This window comes from Geosmithia morbida (assembly GCF_012550715.1).
Source record: "Geosmithia morbida isolate 1262 chromosome Unknown scaffold_5, whole genome shotgun sequence".
NCBI classification, from domain to species: Eukaryota; Fungi; Ascomycota; class Sordariomycetes; order Hypocreales; family Bionectriaceae; genus Geosmithia; species Geosmithia morbida.
The window spans coordinates 1,583,616-1,609,917 of NW_023336192.1; the positions used below are offsets into that span (position 1 = coordinate 1,583,616).

Here is a 26,302-nt window from a genome sequence, read left to right on the forward strand (position 1 = left end):
TGCTTGAGAACATCCATGACACTTGTGGCGGGCCTCCTCCGATCCACGGCGTGGAAAGCAACGAAGACAAGTCAGCTCGCAACAGCAGCAACAAGCCGATCGTCGTCTACCATGTCTCTATCCGACAAGCTCAAGCCCGCGGCCAGAGTGTCTAGTCAGCGTAAAGATGTCTGGTGAGTATGCGCGATGCATGGGCCGGCACCTGAATGAGAGCAAGGCTAACTGACGTTGGAAAAAAAAAACAAAAAAAAACAAAGGTCCATTGTCAATGAGGCTGCCGAGTCTTCTCCCAACCAGCCAATTGTCAACATGGGACAGGGCTTCTTCGGATATAATCCCCCTCCCTTTATCCTCAATGCGGCAAAGCAGGCCCTCGACCGCGTGGAGTGCAACCAGTACTCCCCTACCAAGGGGCGTCCGCGTCTCAAGAAGGCTATTGCCGATGCTTACTCGCCGTTCTGGGGCCGGACGCTCAACCCGGACACCGAGGTCACCATCACTACCGGTGCCAATGAGGGTGAGTCTCGTGTGACGAGGGGGATGGAGGGACGATGATGGGATTGACTGATTGATCGTTGTCGCTGTTGTAGGCATGCTCAGTGCTTTCATGGCATTCATCGAGCCTGGCGACGAGGTCATCGTCTTTGAGCCCTTCTTCGACCAGTACATCAGCAACATCGAGATGCCCGGCGGCAAGATCGTCTACGTCCCCATGCACCCTCCCGAGTCGGGGGCTACCAAGACGACATCGGCCGGTGACTGGACCGTTGACTTTGATGAGCTGGAGCGTGCTATTACGCCCAAGACCAAGATGATTGTCCTCAACACGCCTCGTATGTGTTTCTCCCCCCCAAATGATCTCATCCATGAAGGAGAGAGACCAAAAGGGCTAACCTCTGACCAACCCCCCTCCCCCCCCCCAAAAAAAAGACAACCCCGTCGGCAAGGTCTACTCGCGAGAGGAGCTGCAGAAGATTGGTGACCTGTGCGTCAAGAACGAAATCATCATCCTGTCCGACGAGGTCTACGACCGTCTCTTCTACACGCCCTTCACCAGGATAGCGACGCTGTCCCCCGAGATCGAGCGCCTGACGCTGACGGTGGGATCGGCGGGGAAGAACTTTTACGCTACCGGGTGGCGGGTCGGCTGGCTGATCGGGCAGCCCCATCTGCTCCAATACGTGTCGGCGGCGCATACGCGCATCTGCTTCTCGTCCGTCTCGCCCCTCCAGGAGGCGTGCGCCGTCGGCTTCGAGCAGGCCGAGTCCGAAGGCTTCTGGGACGAGACCATCCGTGAGATGAAGGGCAAGATGGACCGCTTCAACGAGGTCTGGGACGAGCTGGGCCTGCCCTACTCCGAGCCCGAGGGCGGCTACTTCGTCCTGGTCAACATGAGCAAGGTCAAGCTCCCCGACGACTACCCCTTCCCCGCTCACGTGGCCAGCCGCCCGCGCGACTTCAAGCTGGCCTGGTTCCTGATCCAAGAGGTCGGCGTCGCCGCCATCCCGCCCACCGAGTTCTACACGGAGAAGAATGCACACCTTGCCGAGGACTACATCCGCTTCGCCGTCTGCAAGAGCGACGATATCCTCGAGGATGCCAAGGAGAGGCTCAGGGGTTTGAAGAAGTACATGCAGTAGACGGGTGAGAGGAGAAAATTTTGAAGAAGAAAAAAAAGGTTAAAAGGGATATATATATATATATATATTGGATACTTCAAGTACTAGAGAGGGATGGCTTTCATTAGTCACATCGATACAATAATGAAGAACAAGGACATGACAGTGTTACTAGTAATACGTGGTGCTTGATGTATTACGTAACCAAGACGTATACATCCACGCGAACCCGCACCGCCCGCATCTGAATGCTTCTACATTCGAGGATAGATACGCGAGATTCGTCGATGAAGATACTGCATCGTACAGCAAAGCATGAGGTGGAGGCGGCCGATGGTGGAGATGGTCCCTGAGAGGCGGAGCAGGCCGACGAGAGCGGGGGGGTCCGTCTATTAGTGGTGGGGTTGAACATTTCTGAGATGATAGCTGCCATGTGCCAAGATTGAATTCACACATAGTCGATTGACGGGTTTTCTCTCTGTGTCGGTAGGAGACAGGCGGGCATGAGCCTCATATCTACACACACTCATGTCCAGTATATCACACACTACTACCATATCGGGAGATCCGACGATGATAGCTTATCAGGTATCAGGCGTAATGAGTAGTACATTACTTTTGCAACCACCACAGAGATGACGGGTTCGCCACGGGAGCACGATGGAACTGATTCGGAAGTGCTGGATGGGGAAAGCCTCCTCATTCTTTTCTTTCCTCCCTTCCCCTCCCCCTCAATTTTTTTATTGTTCATCATCGTTGGTTCTGTCAAAGACGACCACAAAATATACTGTCTCTACTACCCATCTCAAGGTCCCATCCCTCGGCCTATACTGGAACTTTGTCCCCCCTCCCCTCCCCCTCTCTCTTTCTCTTTTCGGTTGATGTCTGAGGTGTGATAGCTCAGATCACTTGGTCAACTATTCAACTTTCCTTTTCTTCTTCTTGAATCCTCTCCAGCCCTCTACACCGACACGACTGGATCCGTCTTGCGAAAAAGAGAGAAAAAAAAACTCGATGGCTCCAATCGCCCTCTCCCCCGAGCGGGAGGACAGCGCGAGCAGCCTGGCCTCCCTGACGGCCAAGTTCGATGACGAGATACGCTTCTACCTTAACGGCACCAACGTTGTGCTGGACCAGGTCGACCCAGAAGTTACAGTTCTCGAATACCTCCGCGGCGTCGGACTGACGGGGACGAAACTGTAGGAACACATCCCCCGTTCTAGCAGATAAATCACCAGCCACCCGCGCTCAGTACTGACATTGAAACCTCGACAGCGGCTGCGGTGAAGGCGGCTGCGGTGCCTGCACCATCGTCGTCAGCCAGTACAACCCCACCACCAACAAGATCTACCACGCCAGCGTCAACGCGTGCCTGGCACCGTTGGCGAGCCTCGACGGGAAACACGTCATCACCATCGAGGGCATCGGGAACACCAAGAGGCCGCATGCCACGCAGGAGCGCATCGCGCGCTCCAACGGGAGCCAGTGCGGCTTCTGCACTCCCGGCATCGTCATGAGCCTGTACGCCCTGCTGCGGAACAACACGGCACCGACAAAGGACGAGATCGAGGAGGCCTTTGACGGCAACCTGTGCCGCTGCACCGGGTACAGACCCATTCTAGATGCGGCGCAGACATTCAGCGCAGACGCCGGCTGCGGAAAGGCCGGTGGGGGGTGCTGCATGGACGGCAAGAAGGATGGCAAGGCAGGTGGCGGCGGCGGTGGATGCTGCATGGATAAAAAGGTCGAGGAGAATGGCAACGATATCAAACGCTTCACGCCGCCGGGCTTCATCGAGTACAATCCCGACACGGAGCTGATCTTCCCGCCGGCCCTCAAGAAGCATGAGCTCAGGCCGCTGGCCTTTGGCAACAAGCGCAAGAAGTGGTACCGGCCCGTGACGCTAGAGCAGCTCCTGCAGATCAAGAGCGTGTACCCGCAGGCCAAGGTCATCGGCGGCAGCACGGAGACGCAGATCGAGATCAAGTTCAAGGCTCTGCAGTACCCCGTGTCCGTGTACGTCGGGGACATTGCGGAGCTGCGCCGGTTCGCCTTCCACGACGACCACATCGAGGTGGGCGGCAACGTCGTGCTGACGGACCTGGAGCACATATGCGAGCAGGCTGTCGAACATTACGGCCCCGAGCGCGGCCAGGTGTTTCAGGGGATGCTGAAGCAGCTCAAGTACTTCGCGGGGAGGCAGATCCGCAACGTCGGCACGCCCGCGGGCAACCTGGTGACCGCCTCGCCCATCTCGGACCTGAACCCGGTCCTGTGGGCGGCCGACAGCGTGCTCGTGGCCCGGTCGGCCGCGGCCGGAGAGACCGAGATCCCCATGTGCCAGTTCTTCACGGGGTACCGTCGGACGGCGCTGGCGCAGGACGCCGTCATCGCGTCCATCCGCGTGCCCGTGACCGCCGAGGGCGAGTTCTTCCGGGCCTACAAGCAAGCCAAGCGGAAGGACGACGACATCGCCATCGTCACGGGGGCGCTGCGCGTCAGGCTCGGAAAGGATGGCCTCGTCACCGGGTGCAACCTCATCTACGGCGGCATGGCGGCCACCACGACGTCGGCCAAGCTCACCATGCAGTATCTCGTGGGCAAGAAGTTCGCCGAGCTCGAGACGCTCGAGGGCGCCATGAGTGCTCTGGAGAGGGACTTTGACATGCCGTACAACGTCCCGGGGGGCATGGCGTCGTACCGCAAGGCCCTGGCCTTCGGCTTCTTCTACCGCTTCTACCACGACGTCCTCGGCTTTTTGGACGCCAGCGCTGCGCATGCTGACGGGCAGGCCGTTCCCGAGGTGGAGCGTGAAATCTCCCACGGCATGCTGGACAACGAAACAGCCGAGGCGTATGAGAAGGAGGTGACGGGCAAGTCGAACCCGCACCTGTCGGCTCTGAAGCAGACGACGGGCGAGGCCCAGTACACGGACGACATTCCGCCGCTCAAGAACGAGCTGCATGCCGCCTACGTCCTGTCGTCGCGCCCGCGTGCCAAGATCCTGTCAGTCGACTACTCGGCCGCGCTGGCCATGCCAGGCGTCGTCGACACGCTCGACAAGTCCGACATGCCTTCCAAGGAAGCCAACAAGTTCAGCCCCCCGCAGTTTGACGAGGTCTTCCTCGCCGATGGGGAGGTCTACACCGCGGGGCAGCCCATCGCCATGATCCTCGCCACGTCGGCCCATCGTGCCGCAGAGGCTGCACGCGCCGTCAAGGTAGAATACGAGGATCTACCCGCCATCCTGACCATAGAGGAGGCCATCGAGCAGGAGAGCTTCCACGGCACGTATCGCGAGATCAAGAACGGGAACGTAAAGGAGGCATTTGCCAAGTGTGACCACGTCTTCACCGGGACGGTACGTATGGGTGGACAGGAGCATTTCTACCTCGAGACGAATGCTTGTGTTGTCGTGCCCAAACATGAGGACGGCGAGATGGAGATTTTCTCGAGCACACAGAACGCTAACGAGACGTGAGTCCCCCCTCCCCTTTCCCGTGGCTCTGGTTCAGCAACTATGGGTCGGCCACCGACCGTGGACATGATCGCGACATGAAAAGAAAACACGAGGAGGAGAGGGAAGCTGACACTCGAAACTAGGCAAATGTTTGCGGCGAGGGTGTGCGAGGTGCACAGCAACAAGATCAATGTGCGCGTCAAGAGGATCGGCGGCGGCTTTGGAGGCAAGGAGACACGATCGGTGCTCCTCAGCTCCGTGCTGGCCCTGGCATCCAAGAAGACGGGACGGCCTGTGCGGTGCATGCTGACGCGCGAGGAGGACATGGTTCTCATGGGCCAGAGGCACCCGTTCCTCGCCAAATACAAGGTCGGCGTGAACCGTGACGGCAAGCTCCAGGCGCTGGAGGTGGACATTTACAACAACGCCGGGTGGTCGACCGACCTGAGCGTGGCGGTGGTGGAGCGGGCCATGACGCATGTGGATGGGTGCTACAGGATTCCAAACATGTATGTCCGGGGATGGGTGTGCAAGACCAACACCATGTCCAACACGGCGTTCCGGGGGTTCGGCGGCCCGCAAGGCATCTTCATCGCGGAGACGTGCATGGAGGAGGTGGCGGACCGGCTGGGGATGGCGGTCGAGAAGCTGCGCGACATCAACATGTACAGGAGGCACGAGACGACGCACTTCAACCAGCCCATCGTAGACTGGCACGTGCCGCTCATGTACGGGCAGATCCAGCAGGAGTGCGACTACGCGCGGCGCAAGGAGAAGGTGGCCGAGTTCAACGCGGGCAACAAGTGGCGGCGGAGGGGGATGGCGCTGATCCCCACCAAGTTCGGCATCTCGTTCACGGCCCTCTTCATGAACCAGGCCGGGGCGCTGGTGCACATCTACCACGACGGCAGCGTGCTGGTGGCGCACGGCGGCGTCGAGATGGGACAGGGCCTGCACACCAAGATGACCATGGTGGCCGCGCAGGCGCTGGGCGTCCCGCTGGACAGCGTCTTCATCTCGGAGACGGCGACCAACACGGTGGCGAACGCGTCCCCGACGGCGGCGTCGGCCTCGTCCGACCTGAACGGGTACGCCATCTTCAACGCCTGCCAGGAGCTCAACGGGCGGCTGGCCCCCTACCGCGAGAAGCTCGGCCCGGGCGCCAGCATGGCGGAGCTCGCCCACGCGGCCTACTTTGACCGCGTCAACCTGTCGGCCCAGGGCTTCTACAAGACGCCCGAGATTGGCTACGTGTGGGGCGAGAACCGGGGCAAGATGTTCTTCTACTTCACGCAGGGCGTGTCCGCGGCAGAGGTCGAGGTCGACCTCCTCACGGGGTCGTGGACGTGCCTCCGCGCCGACGTCAAGATGGACATCGGCCAGTCCATCAACCCGGCCGTCGACTACGGGCAGATCCAGGGCGCCTTCGTCCAGGGCGTGGGCCTCTTCACCATGGAGGAGTCGCTGTGGCTGCGCGGCGGGCCCATGGCCGGCAACCTCTTCACCCGCGGGCCGGGGGCGTACAAGATCCCCGGATTCCGGGACATCCCCCAGGAATTCAACGTCACCCTGCTCAAGGGCGTCGAGTGGGAGGAGCTGCGCACCATCCAGCGAAGCAGGGGTGTCGGCGAGCCACCGCTCTTCATGGGCAGCGTCGTCTTCTTCGCCATCCGCGATGCCATCCGGTCGGCGCGTCGCACTGCGGGCATCGAGGGGACCGGTGCGGATGATCTCCTCAGGCTCGAGAGCCCTGCTACGGCCGAGAGGATCCGTCTAGCTTGCGATGACGAGATCATGAAGAGGGCTAGGGTGACGCCCAAGGAGGGCGAGAAGAATTTCTTCGTGTGTATCTGAGGGTGAAACATGCGCACTCCGTCTCTTGTATCCTGTATCCCTTGCATATATTTTTACTTTTTTTTATTATTTTTTGTTTTTCAACTCGGCGCTTTCATAACGGACTCAGAATGTCATATTTTGGAGAATAGAGATGTAACTTCATACCCAAATTTCCATATCACCAGGTGTGTGTGCCGCCATGTCATGTCACGCGCGGGTCGGCCGGGAAAACGTTGGGCAGAGGCCGTCTGAGTTAGTAATACAATTTACCGGAGTAATTCCGAGTCATCAATTCACCGGGAAACGATTGTAGTAGGAGATAGTAGAAATAGCGCTATTTCGATGAGTTATTCTATCTCTGGAATATCGTCCTGTCTGCAAAGGCAATCAGTGACTAGCAAGGCTGTCATACATCTTCCCCAGATGATCGGTCAAGAGTAGATATGTTCTTGTCGGATCTGGTAAGAACGGTGTCGGAGTCTGACACGGAGAGATCACGAGGATAGATCGGAGCTGGCGATGAACAAAGGCAAATAAAAAGTGATCATCAGCTGAATGCCGAAACAGGGTGATATCACTAAAACATGGTTTGAATTCACCTTAAAAAAAAACAGGTGGGATGTGTGTTATCAGGTGTCAGGCTGTTGATGTTCTTTCCAACCTTTGCCAGACTCGAGTCCGCATTACCTAATCTACCACCTATTACTATAAGCAATACTCCGTACTGACTGTGCTAAAGACACTGACAACTATCTCGACTCTCTTCTCTTCTACTCCTCCTTCTTCGTTCTTGCCGGGTAAGGCGGGCATGGCGGGCGAGGGATCGGCAAGCCGAATATGCCCGAGGCTTGATCTGTCTTGCCGTTGGAAACTTGACGGATCGGTTGGCACATGTGCACGGTCTTGATGGGAGAGATTTGTCTTGTAGGAATCATCAGGATACGGGGGAATATGTGTATGTTTTATCATAGAATCTGGGTTGAGGCGGAAGGTGCAGGTTGAATATCATCAGAGCCAGCAAGAAGGTGGGGGGTGGGGGGGGGGGGCCATACCCACACACATAAATAAGGCAAAAAGAGAGGCGGAGAAGAAAAGCGAAGAAGAGATGAGGATGACATGTACACGTCCGCGCACTCGCTCTGAGAGAAGTGAGAGTCGCTACGGTGTCGATAGCCTATTCTATTATATAATACTGCTCGTGTGGAATCAGTCGAGCTACATGCGGGCTGATCGAGTATTTTATATAATACACACATAAATAATACATAGTCGTATAGTCTATAGTCCTACGGAGTAGAGACACAATATAAGGCACGCGAGCTCCCTCTTGGGTCTTAGCAGCTTTCCTACCCAGGAAAGACCAAATAATACAGAGCCCCGCCCTTCTGCAAGCTTGGAAGGTAAATATCCAATGCCAGAGGACCGATTGATCATTGCCCTGCTGCACAACGTTCGAGCCTCTTTTCTTCTTCTTCTTTCCCTTGCTTCCCGCCTGGAAGGATGACGCATTGACGACCGACAGAGAAGAAGACTCTTCTTTCTCCGCTCCGATCCTACCGAGCCGCGCAGAGGGGAGAGAAGGGGAAGAAGAAAAAAAGCTTGTGCCGCAAAACCCACTCTCCTCCTCCATCTGCGGGTCCGCATCCGTCGCCGAGATTTGTCGCCCCTCTCGCTTTGTCTCGTCCGCCGTCTTGCGCGCGAGGCGCTTGCTGACTTTTTATTCTATTTTTCTCACTACCGATAAAGCCTCTGCGTGCTGAGGCGCCGATCACCAGACGAGGTCGATAACCTCAACCGACCCGGTCCTCTCTCGACTGTCCGTGTGTAACTCTCTCGCGCCGTCCGACGCCCCGACCGTCGTCACACACGCACACCCCTCTGCACGTAGCCGACTCGAAGCGGGAGGAGGCAGCAGAAGCCGTGCCGCATTCCGGCTTCCCGCTCTGCGTCGCCCCCTCCTCAGATGGGCCTCACCACATCGAGCGACAGCTAGAGCTGCAGCCATGGCTGACCGGAGAGAGAGCGACGACGGTGGCAAGCCGCCGACTGCCACGAACGGAGTCAAGGTCAAGCACGAGGCCACCGCCAGGCATGACGACGATCAGAACCAGCAGCAGCACAAGAGCCCCAAGAAGAGGCGCAAGGTCAACCATGGTTTGTTTGCTCCCCCTCCTCCCTCTTATCGCCACATCCCGTCCGCTCCCGCCCACCTGGGTTTCCGTTCCTGGACTGACCTTGGATCGGCCTGCTAGCTTGTGTATATTGCCGCAGATCGGTGAGTTGTCCGTGCAGCACCGTCGGCTGGATGCGCCGAACTGCTAGATCATATTGCTAACGCAGCGTCCGCGCGTGCGCCGTGTCAGCACATGACTTGCGACCTCGTAAGTCCCCTTGAAGACCTCGGTCCCTGCCTTGCGCGCCCCTCCACCAGCTTGCGGAGCGCGTGTACTTGGCACCTCGCCGTGTGGCGGCACTGGACTGACAGTTGCGTCTTGCGTGTGTCTGGGTAGGAGCGACCATGCACGAGATGTGTCAAGCGCAACATTGGACATTTATGCCACGACGAGCCCCGCGAAGCCGACACCAAGAAACCCAAGCCGAACATCAGCAGTAGCAGCAACGGTGCACCGGCGGTAGCGGTAGCGAAGCAGCGGGACGATGCGATGACCGCCGATAACCCGTCCGACATGGGCCGAAGCTCTGTATCCAGCACCATGGGTCCGCCCACAGGGTTCGATCCGAGCGGAAGCAGGCCTGCAGCCTCCTCGTCGGGATTCAACGGGCCTATCGTAGGCCACAGGTCTACGCTGCCCCTCATCCAGCAGCAGCAGCAACAGCAGCCGCCACCGGCCACCGTGCAGGGGAATGCAATGGGTGGTCAAGGCATGGTCGGGGGAGAGAGCAATGCGAACCAATGTATGAACCGTGGCCTCCCCGCCTCTCGGACACCCCCATCCCCCTCCCCCCCATCCTGATACTCTGCCCGCTTCTGCCGAGGGAAGAATGCTGACGGAGTTCCCGACAGTTGCCGGCTTCTCGGATGCTTGGATGACAGCGCAGACCTTTGGCGGTCTGAACAGCTATAACCCCAACTACCTGATTGCTCCGGATGTGTCGCACGAGTTTAATCTGCTCAACGACTTCCTCCACACTAGCCTCCTCGACGACAACGGTCTACCTTCGGACGAAGCGCAGCAGAGTCCCATCTTTTCCCGAACCATCGACACCGACATGCTGTCCAACAATAACAACAACAACAACTTTGGCGACAGCTCATGGTCGCAGCAGCAGACGCAACAGCAGCAGCAGCAGCAGCAGCAGCAGCAGCAGCAGTCACAACGGCAACAGCTACAGCTACAACTACAGAAGCAGCAGCAGCAGCAGCAGCAGCAGCAGCAGCAGCAGCAAGCCTCGGGATCTATGATGCCCCCACCCAATATGGACGGTAGGATGCCAGGAAGCAGCGCCGCCGCTACCGCGACGGCCACCGAGAACAAGACGCGGGAATACTACCTCCAGGCCGCCGACCCGGCGGGCAGCGACAACCCGGAGGAGCGCATGGGCCGCCTCCTGCGCGCCAAATACGACGCCGGCCTGCTCAAGCCCTTCAACTACATCAACGGCTACGCCCGGCTTGGCAAGTACCTCGACGGGCACATCGCCGCGTCGTCCAAGCAGAAGATCCTGCGCACCATCAACCAATTCCGGCCAAAGTTCCGCGAGAAGGCTCAGGGCCTGACGGACATGCAGCTCGTCTATGTCGAGATGTGGTTCGAGCGCCAGCTCATGGATTATGACCGCGTCTTTGCCAGCATGGCGGTGCCGGCCTGCTGCTGGCGGAGGACGGGGGAGATCTTCAGGGGAAATAAGGAGATGGCTGAGCTCATCGGGGTGCCTGTCGATCGACTACGAGATGTGAGTCTTACCTTCCCCCCTCTCCTCCTCTCCCGCTCGCTTCCTACCCTACCCTCCCGCACTCCCTTTCTCCGACTGCCCGACAGGAGAGGAGAGGAAGGAGACGAAGTAGGGATGAAGGGAAGCAGGAAGCAGAGGAAGACCCCGACACTGACAATCAACACAGGGAAAGATCGCATTACACGAGATCCTCACAGAAGAGTCCATGGTCCGGTACTGGGAGGAATTCGGCACGATCGCCTTTGATCCGGCTCACGAGACTCTCTTGACGGCCTGTTCGCTCAAGAACCCTAGTGACATGTCAGACCACCCCATCGTCAACTGCTGTTTTGCTTTCACCATACGGAGGGACGAGCATAAGTTGTATGTTTTCCCATGCCCTCCCAGTCTCACCTCTTTCTCCCCCTTACCATTCCTGTACTCACACGGCGATACAGACCGGCGCTCATTGTGGGTAACTTTCTACCACATGATCCGCCCCCGCAAGGATAGAGAAAACAATCTCTCCATAAAAAAAAAAGAAAAAAAAAAGAAGATTGATTGTATATATCTCTCTCTCATTATCCTCTTCCTCCCCCCCCCCCCCCCCCCCTTTCCCCTGGTCGCGCTCCTATGCTTTATATCGGGGCCCTCTTATCTCTCCTATTCTATGATTTCGGCAAGGCGGCCCATCATCTTCCCCTTATCTTTCCTTGTGCTGTTTCTCTTTTCTATCGTCCTTGTATCTCTTGGATATGGCGTTTGGTATCACTTATGAAATAAAGAGGAAATCTGTTCGATGCTGTGCTGTGCTGTGCGTGTGTGTACGTCATCGTATATGTGGTGTGGAAGGAGCCAGCTTCCCTGCTGCCACGCTCTTGCCTCCTCAGTCTGACCATCTTCTAGGACGAGACGGGACGCATCTGCTCTCACCTACTTGACATCCACTATTCTGATTCTCAGGCGTATCGCGAAGAAAGGTGGTGACGATGAGCCAGCCGGTTGCCCGCTCGGCTAGTTGCGTAGCCAAGGAGGTTGACATCATAGTTGGTAAGAGCCAAACTTCACGGTCGTAGCACACCTTTAGCATCATACTGATCTGACGTTGCGCAGAATTCGCAACCGATCTGTACGCAAAACTTGACAGACAACAGACATCTGCAGGCCTTGCTCTGGCCTCCGTGAATCGCCATCTCGGCATCGTCACTGGCCTTCTCGCCCGAAAGAGATGCTCCCGTATACCGGAGAGCCAAGCAGAGAGCCTTGGGAGACACGGGAAGGACCTGTGGAATCTGTGCATTCGCGTGCAGAGGGAGGGCCATGAGTGTCCTGACCTATCCAGCGCGAGGCTCTTTGCATTCTGCATCCTCGAGCTTGGTCGGGCAGCAGCGAGGCGGGATTCTGCATCCGAGACAGTGTACTTGATGAGGCTGGCCCTCGCACTGGCAAGGACATGTCTGCAGGGTAAGGATACGGAGTCGGCCCGGATGGCTCTGCGGAAGGTCGCAAATTATTCCGAGCGTCTCAGAGGTGCATCTTCCCTCGATGATGCCGGCCAGGATACGAGAGCGAGGATGGAAGCAGAAAACCTGGCCTTGAGGATCATCCTGGTAGGTCGTCTTGCTGCCCACCGCAGGGGAGGGCTACTCGCTGAGTTGTGCTGGACAGTCGTGGAAGGAGAACCGCCTCGACGTTGCCGAGTATATGCTTGTCAAGGTCGAGGGCCTGAGTCGCCGGCTTGACCTGGAATCTGTCAGCCATCTGGCAGGTACGCTACGTGGAATCGGCATCCGTCACGAGGCGGAATCGGATCTCGAATCGGCTTTGAAATGGCTCCGGAGAGCACGCAGAATCAGCAGCAGCCACGTCGGGGACCGTGGTGTTCGGCTTGCCGTACTGCAAGATCTGATCAGGGTCCTTCTCCTCAGTGGAACCGACGAGGATACTTCCGAGGCCTGCAGTCTCATGGACGAGATCATGCTAGAACATGTAGTTCCTTCTGGAGATGAAGAAACCATTTGCAGGTCGCTTATCAGGAGAATCCAGTTGACCACCGCAAAAACTACAGGTCCCGTCATGACTCTTGACGCGACGTTGGATGCTATGCACAGGTCGCTTGCTAAACCATTGGGCCCCGAAGTTGCAGGTGCAGCTCACCTGGTAAGGCTCTCCTCTTCCTGAAGAGGTATGCTATCTGCTAACACTAGGCGGCAAAAAAAAACAAACAAAAAACAAACAGCTCGCTTGGAACAAAATCGGGGAAGCGCTCTCATCCGAAGCCTATGAAATCGGTGATGCGTGGTGCGCAACCGGGCTTCACGACATCTTTTCCGAATCCGAAGACTCTACCAAGGCAATTATTAGCCGAAAGAGGATGCTTTGCGCTCTGAAGCTCGATGACATCGAGAAGGCGATTGCCGCGTTCAGGCAGATGCCTGAAGCGGGCCAGAAGGACCCTCTATCGCTATTTCTCCTGTTCAAGGCTGCCTTGATGTCCTGGAGAGGCGACCTTGGATGTTGGTGCATAGAGAGTCTGGCCACTCTTTCTGAAGAGCAGCGGGTCCGAGAGATCATGTGCGCCTGCATATGTGAAGCACAGAAGGTTGGCGACAAGCTCTGTGCTCTGGAAGCCTTGAAAGCTGCAGCCTTGAGATGGGATTCAGCACGATCGGCGGGAAACTGTCTGACGGCCATCATCCGATGCGGCCTACGGTTGATCGGGATGATGGAGAAAGAGGAGCCGGTCTCGTCTTCTTTCTCGGAGGATATATGCATCTTGTTCGAAATAGGTGAGCATGCTTTCGAATATCCATCTCCGACCAATCGAACTAACGCGGGATGTGTGGAAGCCTCGGAGAAGGCAAAGAATCGTACTAAAGATGCATACGGGTATGAGATATTTACCCTTCCTGAGCTTGAATGGTTCCGCAAGACTGCATACAACATGGGTATCACGAAGTGCACCTCATCTTCAGGGTGGGAGCCCTCCCATACTGTCCGCATATTCAACACTTGCCTCGACTTCATAGACTGCTACCCTCCGGACACGCTCGAGGAAGATACGGAAGGCCTGCTCTTGATGAAGATGCGCTGCGACTTTGTTGACGCCGTATCGTTGGCATCGATTTTGCGACAGGCCGATGACGGAGACCAGATGAAGCTTTGTGTTGGCAAGATGCGAGGCCATGTTGCCTCGTTTGGCGAGGAATTGCAGAGTGCGAAAGGCTTGACGATAGACGCAACTGCTTTTGACGATCTGCGTCAGAAGATGACGGTCCTGTTGGCGGTTGACTTTGAAGGTGCAATCTCTCAGGGAAAATAGGAAGATCTCTCGATGATCGTGACGCAGGCAAAGCGGTTTCACGGCGTCGACGCAGCCGTCTCATCTTCTCTCAAGATGATGGGCAACTGTCTGACGAGGTCTGCGGCTCCAAAATCCGGTATGTCGTAAATCACACGCTTCTTTCCCGCATGCCATGCTGATCATCATGTTACATGACGAACCAAGTCATCCATGAAATCCTGCCTCAGATCGCCAGGGCCTTGTCCGAAAAGGAGGGCCGCGACAGATGAAAGCTAGCCACATGCTTGCGATAACGATGACTCTGCCAATCCTCGACATGGTCCTCGACGCGTGTACGCACGCGCAGAGCGACGCCGACTTTTCGCCCGGTGAACTTGAACATCTCGCCCTCGTTTCTTACAACTGCGCTACAGAGCACTTTGACAACTGCCACTGGCCATCTCGCCATGAATTTGGCTCTCGAGACAATGAGGCTAGCTGGTGATACTGATCATAAAAGTGCGCTGTAGGAAGATCTAGCCGAGCTCCCAAACTCTCTGTCAAGGCTATAAGTATAAGGCACATGCATTCTATAATGGAAAACGAGGCTGTTATTTCTTTTCAATATTGCTTTTTTTTGTCAATTTTCTATTCAAATTCTGCTCTTAGGTATAGTCGTAAGGTGGGGGAAAAAAAATAAGAGCCATGGCAGATGATGAGGGGGATTCAAGGAAGAAGAAAATAGGGGATTGTTGGTATGTGGTGAACCATGGCTCATGTTCCTGTCGTGCTATGCAAACCGTGCCAGAAGAAACGCAATGCAACGCAAACGCCTCCCGTTCCGTGTGCAAATCCGCCCCTTGCGCTGATAGAGAAGACGAAAAAGATGCGAAATGAAAAGGAAGCGAGGAAGAAGTATTTATATGTGAGAAGATAAATATGGAATGAGAGATTGGTAGGAGAAAGAAAGGGGGGGGGGGGAGAAGTGCCATTATATATTATTAGGTTCCCTCCCTCGAATGGAACGCCCATGCAACAGCAACAAGACTGTAAATTGTAAAATCGACTCCCGAGTCTCGCCCGTACACATTCCCCCTCTGATGGTACCAAAGGGAAGATGGCATGAAGAAAAGATGACGAGCGACGGTGATGACGCTAGACGTTAGATAATATTGGCAATGCTCAACCGATCAGTCCCCCTCTTTGAGGGGAAGTCGGTTGCGCCCGGAGGATTGCCAGACGTACTGCTCGGTTCGACCACCATTCTGGAAGCCGGCGAGGCAGTCGCGTACCGCGGCACACCCGAGATACGCGGCAATTCGGGGGCAGACGGCGGTCTGGAAGGCGGGAGGGCGGACCACGAAGAGCCCGGCGGGGCAGTGACAGCTGCCGCCGCCGAAGACAGGGACGTTGCGCTGGTCGGTGTCGCGTTGCTGGCTAGCGCGAGGACGGCGGCTTCCAGCCTTGCCCAGCCTCCCCAGTTCCTCATGTCGTTGGGCGACAGGCCGGTCCTCGCCTCGGAACTGTACAGGCTCGAGGAGGCGATGCCGCTGCCGGTATTGCTGCCGCCGCCGCCGGCTGTCGGTGCGGCGGTGGCGGCAGCGGCAGCAGCGGCGGGGGTACTGCCGTGCTCGGACCAGGCCCAGCTGTGGTCCAGGCTGGCCTGGAGGTCGGAGCTGACCAGGGCCAGGATGTCCTCGTCGGAGGCGAGGGACTGGAGGAGGGCGGCGTGGTGGTCCTGCGGAGTGCGCAGCGAGGCGGGGTAGTTGCGCTGGACGTAGTCGACGTGCTCGGCGCGCTTGGGCTTCAGGACCGAGACGAACATGGTCAGGTACCGGCCGCAGGGGACGGCGACGTCGCGCCTCGTGCTCGTGGAGGCGAGCAGGCGGATGCACGCGGCCGCCTGGTCGATGTAGCCGGTCAGGAGGAGGAAGAGGGTGCAGCGGAAGAGGTGGGTGGCGAGGAGGGAGGTGGCGACGCAGGGGTCGGCGGCGCTGGTGGCGGCCCGCTGGACGAGCACGGCCGTGTCGAGGGCGACGTGGGTGCAGGCCTCGACGGCGAGGAGGCGGGCGGGGGGCGGGGCGCGGGTCCCCAGGTTGTGGCGGTGGAGGAGCATGCGGGCGTGGAGCAGGTAGGCCAGAGGGCCGAGGAAGTGCGGCGCCAGCGAGAGTTGGCTGGTCGGGTAGCACTGGGGCGGGAAGGACGACTCGAGGCAGCGGCCCATGTGGTGCTCGAAGGCGGCGATGCGGTGTTGGGGCACGACGGGCTCGGAGAGGGCGGCGAACAGGGCGGAGTAGCAGCGCACCACGTGGATGACGGCCAGGAGGGAGTGCGTCAGCGGCTGGGCGTCGGCGGGCACGAGCATGCCGTCCGGCCGGATGTACTGGTCGTCCACGCCGACCGGCAGCGACACGTCGGCGTCGGCGTCGTTGATGAGCGGTGGCACCCCCAGCTCCGAGGCCACGGCCCGATCGAGTATGTAGGTCGCCCACCACGTGCGGCGACGCATCTCGCCCTCGATGACCGGCCACGGACCCGTCTCGGTATGCAGGCCCAGGTCCTGGCCCATGCGGACGGCGGCGGCGACGGCGCGGCCCGCCGCCGTCCGGAGGTTCATCTCGTTGAGGCACATGGCCGTCAGGACCGTCGCGCGGGCCACGTCCAGGTCGCACTCGTTGGCCCAGGGATCCATCGTGGCCCTCGCGGCCTCTAGGAGGTCGGCGGGCCGGTAGAACGAGGTGCCGCCGGTGGGCTCCTCGGGCGTGAACAGGCTGCCGGCGGCCAGGACGGCGAAGAACATGGCCAGGAAGCCGGAGGGGACCCCTCGAGCCGGGTTCGTCGCGGCGCCGGCGCCGGCGCCGGCGGCGTACATGCGGTCGACGGAGGCCTGGAACGTCGGCCAGTGGATCATGGGGAACATGGGGTGGGCGAGGCGGTAGTACGCGAGCAGGAGGTGCTCGGCCGTCTCACGGCGCGGCAGGTCCGGGCGTGGCGGGTCGAAGAGCATGTGCGACGGCGGCGGCGGACGGTGCTGCGCGGGCGGCTTGAAGACGCCCCTGGAGTAGTCGCGCAGGCCGTGCCTGGTCGCCGGCGACAGGCCGGGGACGGGCGCGGGCCGCTGGGTGCGCTTCGGGTCCGCACCCACGGCCGGCAGCTGCAGGGTCAGGGAGGCGGCCATCTCGTCGGGCGGTGGCGGCTCCGAGTCGGCGAGGTCCATGGTGTCGCCGGCGACGCTACCGCCGCCGCCGCCGGCGGCGGTGAGCCCCCTGCCCTCCAGCCTCCGGCGCAGCGTCGAGTTCTCCTTGCGGACTTGGTAGACCTGCTTTTCGAGATCCTGGACCTGCTTGATGGACGACATGCGGCGGTTCGTCTCCTTTGTGAACTGGCACTTGACGTTCCGGCTGGAGCACTCGGAGCAGCTGGCCGTCTCGGTGGCGTCGCACTTGACCTTTCGCTCGCGGCAGGCGTCGCAGCTGGGGTCCTTCCTCCTCTGGCGGTACGCCCGCTTCTGCGACAGCGAGGAGCCGCCGCCGCCGGCCGAGCTCCCCGGCGTCCCCGCGCCCCCGCCAGCCAGGTGCGCGTGCGACGGGCCGGGCGTGCCGGTCGGAGACTCGGTCGACGCTATCGAGTCTCGTCCGAACGCGGAGCCCGACGACATGGGCGCGTACGTCGGGTAACCGCCGGAGCCGGGACCGGAGCCGGGACTGGGATCAGGGCTGGCGGCGTTCTGCGGTGGCGGTGGCGGAAGACCGCTCGCCGTCGCCGCCGCCGCCGCCGCCGCCGCCAGGTCGACCCTCGACGAGCCCATCACGTCTCCAAGGTACTGCCGCTGCACAGGATTTGGCGAGGCGGCAGACGAGACAGATGACGATCCATAGGAGCGGGCATCGAGGTTTGGTGATCGAGGGTAAGCGTTGTGCGACTGTCCTGCCATGGCTGGCTGCGTGTACATACGCACACCGGCAGCGAAACTATCAACCAGGCTCTTTTTTTTCCTGACCCCAGATTCTCCCTCAGAGAGAAAAGGGGGGGAGGGGGGGGGGGAGAGAGAAAAAGGAAAAGGGAAGGGTCCGGAGTTTTGGGAGAGAGAAGGATGGGGGGTGAAAGATTGTCGTAGTGTAGCTCGTAGTAATCTTGTCCACGGTCTCTGACTCTGCTTTCTTTTTTTTTCTTTTCGGAAAAAAAAAAGAAAAAAAAAGCAAATAATGAGAAAAAGAAGGAAGGATGACCGTTCAGGAAAAGAAACAAGAGGTCAGTCAACCTCAGCTCTCGTTTCACCAAGGAGAGCTCTTTTCTTCCCCCCTCGGTCTTCCTTCCGACTCGTCTTCTGAACACCGATGATTTGTCAAAAGAGAGAAGAAAAAAAAAACCTCCGGGAGTCACAAGTGTTCAGCTCTCTCTCTCGGCTCAAGAGACAAGGAGCGGTGGTACACACAGACACTGCAGAACTTCCTCTCTCTCTCTCTCTCTCTCTATACAGAGCTCCGTTGATTGTTGTCGGATGGGTTGCAGCAGCAGTCTTGGTGTAACTCGGGGCCCTGGAGACCAGAATATCGATGTGTCTGTACTATCGAAAGCCGTATGAGACGTGTATACAGGCCCGTCTCTTCTCCTTCCCCTCACTAACCGTCTATGGGGGACTTTCGAGAGAATCAAGTGTGAGGCGAAGAGTAATCGGCATAAGCTATCGTTTCAACGAGGTATATGCAGGCAAACATGTCTCCCGGTCTCTTTTTCTCTCCTTCTCTCTTCTCTCTGTCTCGTCTTGTCACTCCCACTTCTTAGAGTGACTCTCAAACGGTTTCGACAGCGTAGAAAATGAAGACTACGGCGGGTCGGGCAAGTGATGACCGAGAAGGTGAGTGTTGCCAGGTGAATGAATGATGATGGTGAGGTGGGTTGCCGAACTGTCAGATAACTGGAAACACACTCATTCACTCACTCACTCACTCTCACTCTCTCTCACTCTCTCACACACACTCTCTCGATCACACACACACACACACACCCGAACAAAGAAGAAGAAGAAAAGAAAGAAAACCAAAAGAGCGTATGGTTTTCGCCGTCCTTTCCCCCGAAGTAGAGTTGTATGACGGATGATTCTAGAAGAGAAGCAGATAAGAAAAACGTTCTCTGACAACCGATGAATAGAATCAGAATCAAAATAAAGGTGGGTTGTGTGTTGACCCGAGAAGGACGAAGAGGAGAGGGGGTAAGGGAAAGGGAGTTGGGGACCTGGAGAGGGGAATCGGGAACCTGGAGAGCAAAGCACCACTCACTGTCATCCCCTCCTCCCTCTCCTCCCTTCTATCATCCAGTCTCTCGGACAGGGCTACCAGCTGTGTTGAGAAACAGGAAAAAGAAGAGGAACGGGACCCGTGATGGTGGCGGCGGCGACGGGAAACACCTGGGGGGGGGCTTTGTTTTGAAGCACTTTACAGATTACAAAGAGTAAAGTTACACAACAGTACCCGTACTCTACGGGTACGTAGAAGGATAAGAAGAAAAAAGAAAGAGAAAAAAAGGAAAGAAAAAGAGCCTAGGACAGAATCGGAAATAAATCCTGGATCCTTGAGACCCCATGGCCCGTGGGAATGGCACCCGGCACGGCAGAGCAAGGGCTTCGTGTGTGTCGTCGAGATCAGAATAAGAATGAAATGAAATAAAAAAAAGGAAAAAAGGTCACCGGATCCCGACCACCAATAATCACAAGATACCCTCTCTTCCCAAGCGGAGTCAGAGAGGACGGAGGGGAGGGGGGGGGAGAAGGAACGCTACAGAGTCAGAGAGAGCAAGGGTACCGGTCGTAAATCCCTGCCACTCTTATTATTAGCCTGAAGGGGGGGAGGGGGAGGGTTCCGTTCCGTCGACTTAACGCGTGTTTTGCAGGCGGTACGGAGGATGAGGGTTCTCTGTACAATCAATACGACATGAGCCGAGTTATTCCTGGTATGAGTATCTTCTGTAACGAGTACTCGACCAAACAGCCAGCTACGGTGTTTTTCCTCTTCTTCTTCTTTCCTCTCTTCCTCACCCCCCCCCCCCCGGCCCCCCTGGGTGAGTTTCTGTAAGGATATATAAACTTGGTTTGCCTTGCTTTCAACTCCCTGCTGCCCCCCTCCCCCTCCTTTTCTCTCCCCCGTATCGGGGTGTGACGGGTAGACGGCGCCCGGTTGGCAGGTCGAGGTTGGCGGGCGTACGAGAACTACGGTAGGCGTCAGAGGAAGAGAGGCTTCGGTATACGATGATACTCCGCAGGCGTATGTGCTGTCCCGTCGAGAGCCGTGATGGGCGTCATGTCCATACTGCGGGTAACAACGGAAGGTTATCGGGGTAGTTGGTGAAGATCTCGTCGTCCCGGCCAATTAGTGGGTATCAATCATCAACCATCAACCTTGGCTGTATTACCCCGGTCATCTATTGCCGGATGCGTCCTAGCAGCTCTCCTCTCGCCAGAGGCCGGTGTGCTGCACGATATATTACCTGTACTCGTGCTGATACGAGTACGTACAGATTGCTCTTATAATACTTTGGAACGAGGCAGCAAGGGTAACATGCAATATTACAACCAGAGAGGCGGCCACCCCTCCCCCTCCCCTCCCCCCCGGTCGATATCAACGGCTCCAGGGCCGATATTAGTACATGTATCTGGCTGGCTGGACGATGGGAGCCGCGCAATCGGACCCGTCTCGCGGGTACCACCACCACAGCATTGGGAGGCTGTGGGTTCTCTCTCTCTCTCTCCCTCCCTCCCTCTCTCTCTCTCCTCTCTCTCTCCCTCTCTCTCTCTCACACACACACTCTCTCTCCCTCTCTCTCTCTCTCTCTCTCTCGCGCGCGCTAGTGGACTGCTTCTGGTACGGAGTACATGTACTCAGAACGGATGCATGTCACCGAACCGAACCGGTTCGGGTCTAGTCGTAGAGCAACGATGGGTGTCAGGACTAACTATACCGCCGGCTTACGACGTACTCGCACTGGTGCCGTGGCGATGCCAACTCTCTCCGCTCGTACCAGGGTCTAGTAGCGTAGTGATGAGAATACCAAGACTTCTTTCGCCAGGTTCCGAAGCCCCTGCGTTGATATTAGTGTCCCCCCATACCCTCGTGAGCAGTAGCATCGCCTCTCTGTCTCTGTCCGTCTTCCTTCCTCGACGTCATGCTCACCGTGATTCGTATCACCGGGGGGGCTGGACGGATTTTCGGGCAGCAAGCAAGCACACACACATTTATGTGGCGTCAGTGGTGGCCGTCGCAACCAATGTCTCGTGCTCTACCGAAAGCTGTGCTGGATCATGCTCGATCTCTTCTCCGTACGAGGGACGGGCTACAATCATGGTGAGGCTACATACAAGCCGGCGGCAGAGATTGCTGCACGCAGATATACCATCATATACCGGTGGTTAGTCATAGCAGCCGACGGGACTTCGACTCTCAAGGGGAGGAGGGGGGGTGTTTTACATTGCAATATAGCCTGGACGTATCACTTTTCTTCTCTTTTTTTTTTTAAAAAAAAAAAAAAACCGATACGTCTCGACGCCGTATACATATTGACGATTGTATGCGTATCATGCATTCTGCCACGAGTGTAGTAATCCGTACTCGTACGGTTGCCAAGGTACGAGTACTCGGACGTTGCGCGCTCTAATATAGTATCAGGAACTCTGGAGTGATATATGGCTTGTGCGGCGTAGTATGAGCAATGTTTCAACTCACGGTATTTGGAGAAGTTGCGTGTGTCAGGATGTCTACACTAATACTATTCTCCTGGTTCAGGACGGGGGAAGTCAGGTCCGGCATTGACTTACGGCAGAAGGTCCTGAGACATGGGTGAGCGCCCGTAGCGCTCCGTGATGCTCCGTACTTTGTCTGTGTGTGTGTGTGTGTGTGTGCGTGTGCGTGTGCGTGTGCAAGGGTGAGCAAGGATGGTGTCATAGTGTTGTAATTGCAAGGCAGAGAGAAGAGAGACCATTGGGGGGGGGGGTTGAGCTTGGTCTGCCCGGCCTGGTGGCGCACGCACCAAGGTATCTGAAGTCGTAGAGTTGGGTTGTCGACCATGTTGACAAGCACGCGCCGCACGTGTTGAGAGTACACGTGGACATGTGTGTGCGTGCGCGCGCGCGAGCAGACGTAAGAGGACGGACGACGGACCGAGTGGGAACCGAGAAGGGCAAAAGAGAAGAGAGGATGTTGTGAGGAGTAGTCTGTATCTGCTATCCTATACTCACTACCGCTACATGGTGACCCGACTCCCCGCCCTCGTATCAGGCGAGAGTAGTTTGCCAACTCTCTACATGGTGACTGACTCTCTCTACCTTCGTATCAGGAGAGCAATATAGTAAAAAGAGCCAAGAGGAAGGAGGAGAGGTAGAAGCAGAAACAGAAGAAGAAAAAAAAAAGAAAAAAAAAGAAAAAAAGAAAAAAAAGCAATACTCCGTAGAGGCCCATGTGGGTTGAGAGAGTTCAGGGTGGTGGAGCACTCGGTCGGGAGCCGAGTGAGCCGCTGGGATGTCGCTCGCAAGTATCACGTACTCGTACGCCGCACGCTACTGATATAGACATGTCGGATTGCGTAGCAGTCAATCAATCAATCAATCAATGTACGGAGTAGGGAGTGCTGATATTCGTTCCAACACGGTTGTCACCATCCGCCCGCACAGCCACCGTGCCGCAATTCCCGTACGCAGCATGCATATCACATGGTATGCGTGGGTATGCACATAAATATAAATATGTATATACGTACATGCAATGTAATCCGCAAGGTGGTTCAGAGGAGCAGCAATGGCACACCCCGATTGATGATGCTCCGCAGTGGGAACGGCTACGTGAGTACCATGACGGATGCTGCGAGTACGATACGACGGAGCGGTGGGATATATAATCCGTACATATTCCCTCTCGTACATGTATACGTCGTACTCGGTACCCGTGTTCGATGCAGTACAGATTACAGATCACGGTACTCGTCAGATACTGATGTCTCCCAGCGCGACATCTGACCCGACGGAGTCGTCGGTGGAGGTTGCGTGTGTGCACCCCAGACCCCGAACAAGTACCACTGCGGAGCACCCATGGCACGACCATCAGCCCACATCCTCATCGATACTAGCACCTGTCGGGTTGGCACCCGTGGACCCATGGGTCCCCGAGGTGGCGTCAAGAGCGTGCCTTCGGTCCTTGAATGATTATTGCCACCTACCTAGAAAGGGTGAGACGCATGGGAGACTGGGGTAGGAGGATAGAAGAAGAAAGTGAGACGAAGAAGAAGGGGGGGGGTGTTCAAGAGGGTAATCGGTGAATGACGATCGTAATGACGACAGGGGGGCAGTGGCGATATCCGAAGAGAGAGAGAGGGCGAGGGAGAGGGTGTGTGTGTGAGAGGGAGAGAGGGAGAGAGAGAGAAGGTGAGGGGAGAGGGGAGGAATCTTCTCTTGAGGGCCTCTCAACTGTCAAGTCGTATACGACCTGTGAGGAGGCCGGATGGTACGATAGAAGGGTAAGATGTTGAATTGATTCTCTCTCCATTAGATAGCATCATCATCACAACCACCCTGACTCCCGTCCCCAGAAGAGGGGAGGCAATTCTTGCTCCTGGTTGAGAGACGCTAAAACTACATGTACAAGGCTCCTATACAAGTTCCATCCGCCCTCTGCGACTTGCGTACCAACATCACCACACCGGGGGACGCGCATTACTTTATATTACTCCGTAACAGACACATGATTGAGTGCTAGACTCTGGAGTTGCACCGCCGGACGACGATGCACCCATTCGTAGCATATGCGTGATGGTGCCAAGCCGTCCCCCCCCCCCTCTCAGCAACCCATGTAATTTCTCGGCTTCCTGTACGTTATGAGTGCATGCATAGTGAGAAACAAGGCTAGCAAGAGGACAAGGCTCTACTTCTCTCACTTCGGGGTCATGGTACGACTAATACTCCGTAGTACTCGGGGTTACGCTGTACCTGTAGTAAATTGCCTCGGCTCTACCCACTTGGGTTCGTTATTATTATGGAGTAATATAATCTGTACAGAGAAAGAACATGGGCCAGAAAAGGAAATATATATTATACACACACACACATATATATATTATATATACAATTTAAAAATGAAACATGAAAAATGGGCAAAAAAAAGGTCGAATAGACTAGGGGATAGACTCAGGAAACCGAAGGGCTCGGCGTCCTATGCTGTCCCAACACCCGAACCCGTCTATTCACATACTTGTATGATTAAGGTAATATTAGCGGTGATACTAATACTCGGTAGTTCAGGACTAGACCGGGAAATAATAAACTCGTCCAGTCTGCTGCATGGTGTGTGTGTGTGTGACAAGCTGATGCCGGACGACTGACTACATCCGTAGTGATGGTGGTGGCGGTGGTGGTAGTAGGTAGTCATAGTAGTATTGATAGTAAATAGTAGTAGCAGTAGTAGTGATTGTTGCTGTTGTCGTCGTTGTCGATATTATATATCCACTCTATCCACAGCTGGCCACGTCTGTTGATCGATGCCATGGTATATTGCGCGGCGAGCTATCGATAGCAGCACGACGATGATGAATCTTCCATGTTTCGCGTTGCAGAGCAAGCACATGCCGCCGACGCCCACACCGCAGCCCAGCCTGATCTGATATCCCTACACGCAATCAGACCGTCGACAGTAACGAATGGCTGGTAGCCAGCCGACGACGACGGCGGCGGACCCTTTCCCACCGCATGGCACGCACCTCGCAGGTCGCAGCTCGTCTCCTTCACTCGCAGCCCAGTCCATCTCTTCTGACCTCTGACCGTCCATCGCTCTCCTCTCCCCGCCCCCCCCCCCCTTACGAGCTTGACAGCTACCGTCACCTCGCAATATACCAAGACTCCGTGTATCCGTTAGTCGGGTGTGTGTCCGTGCTGTGGCTGAGGTGGGGCGGGAGAGTCATCAGGCCATGTACCGAGAGCGTACTGATATGATGCGTATGGTCTGGGTACGTATCCGCCATCAACCGTCTACGAGCATCATCACCCCGAGCTTTATCGACGCACGAGTCACTACGAGGACGTATCCAGCCTGGGAAGACGACGGTACACCTACGAGCACGGAGCAGCACGACGGCGAACGGCTCGTACTCTTTTTCCGCGTTACACGTAGCTCACGGTCACCGTATTTGCATAATACAGGCAGACACGTACAACAACCCAAGACTGTAGCGCGCGGCATATATAAACATTTAAAAAAAAAAAAAAAAAAAAAAGAAAAGCCAAGCGAAGCCAAGAGAAGAATGTAGAGTCTAGAGGGCGCATAGTTGCGCCATACAAAATCAGAACCAGTGAAGTCAACCCCCCCCCCCCCCCCTCTTATATGCTTGGCCGACGTCAAATGCACTTTCTCTGCGTACCCCCCCCCCCCTGACCCGGCACACACACACACACACACACACACACACACACGGAGACACACGGACACGCAAGTGCTTAAATTCGTGCCATCATTCTTGGCATCTTGGCGATAATTTCCATGGAAGTCGATAGAGTGTGTCTGCGCCTCCTCCTTATCCTCCTAGCCTCCTCCTCATCGGATCTATCGTAAACCCACAACCCCCACCTCCCATCATAGGTGTATGATATAATATTACATTATACTCTGCAATACAGCTTGCTTGCTGATACCTCCACACTCTGTGATTCCTGATGATGTCCTTGAGAAGATGTAGATTTGTAATCTGTATATACATACATATATATATATATATATTACGTATCTGTGAAATGTGTCGACAACGACATCATCATCCGTACCACGTACCAGCATTATACGTTATGCACGTCAACTAATAGGAGCGGCAGCAAGCAAAAAAAAAAAAAAAAGAGAGAAGAAGAAAAGACTGATATAGCTCGTAATGATTCCATAATGCATACGATGATACTCGTAAACAATGTGTCCTCTTGATCTTCAACCCCCTCGCCCACCCACATGTGTACGGGCATGCTCAACCCCAACCCCAACCCCAACCCCTGTACCCGCGGGATGGGGCCTCTGCCATCGGCCGCCTCCGAACCTGACCACGTATGGGTAAATCCCCCCCCCCCTCCCCCCTTTTCTTTCTTTTTCTTTCCGAGGGGAGACTCGCAGCACATCAGATCCACGGGCAAATAAGTGCATGGGGCGTCGAGTGATTTGGTTTGATGATGGATTTCGGGTCCCCATTTCTTTTCTT

The 26,302-nt window shown here is 56.5% G+C and overlaps 5 protein-coding genes across 5 annotated transcripts; 4 read left to right on the plus strand and 1 right to left on the minus strand.

Annotated features, from left to right (window-relative positions):
- Positions 1–111: 111 nt before the first annotated feature.
- Positions 112–1,640, plus strand: GMORB2_6466 (kynurenine aminotransferase; the record flags this gene model as incomplete). Its single annotated transcript, XM_035468436.1, has 4 exons — positions 112–173; positions 258–517; positions 591–833; positions 931–1,640. 4 exons carry the CDS (start codon positions 112–114, stop codon positions 1,638–1,640), a joined length of 1,275 nt encoding a protein of 424 aa, XP_035322417.1.
- Positions 1,641–2,633: 993 nt separating this feature from the next.
- GMORB2_6467 (xanthine dehydrogenase/oxidase) lies at positions 2,634–6,933 on the plus strand (the record flags this gene model as incomplete). The annotated part of the gene is made up of 3 exons (XM_035468437.1): positions 2,634–2,818; positions 2,895–5,096; positions 5,223–6,933. The coding sequence occupies 3 exons, from the start codon at positions 2,634–2,636 to the stop codon at positions 6,931–6,933; spliced, it is 4,098 nt and encodes a 1,365-aa protein (XP_035322418.1).
- Positions 6,934–8,918: 1,985 nt separating this feature from the next.
- GMORB2_6468 (Fungal Zn(2)-Cys(6) binuclear cluster domain) lies at positions 8,919–11,322 on the plus strand (the record flags this gene model as incomplete). The annotated part of the gene is made up of 6 exons (XM_035468438.1): positions 8,919–9,069; positions 9,168–9,190; positions 9,426–9,803; positions 9,913–10,830; positions 10,997–11,193; positions 11,268–11,322. The coding sequence occupies 6 exons, from the start codon at positions 8,919–8,921 to the stop codon at positions 11,320–11,322; spliced, it is 1,722 nt and encodes a 573-aa protein (XP_035322419.1).
- A 476-nt stretch (positions 11,323–11,798) lies between these two features.
- GMORB2_6469 (Meiosis protein SPO22/ZIP4 like) lies at positions 11,799–14,131 on the plus strand (the record flags this gene model as incomplete). The annotated part of the gene is made up of 5 exons (XM_035468439.1): positions 11,799–11,859; positions 11,923–12,419; positions 12,478–12,969; positions 13,049–13,598; positions 13,659–14,131. The coding sequence occupies 5 exons, from the start codon at positions 11,799–11,801 to the stop codon at positions 14,129–14,131; spliced, it is 2,073 nt and encodes a 690-aa protein (XP_035322420.1).
- A 1,123-nt stretch (positions 14,132–15,254) lies between these two features.
- On the minus strand, positions 15,255–18,026 carry GMORB2_6470 (Fungal trans; the record flags this gene model as incomplete). The annotated part of the gene is made up of 1 exon (XM_035468440.1): positions 15,255–18,026. One exon carries the CDS (start codon positions 18,024–18,026, stop codon positions 15,255–15,257), a length of 2,772 nt encoding a protein of 923 aa, XP_035322421.1.
- Between the last annotated feature and the right edge of the window lie 8,276 nt (positions 18,027–26,302).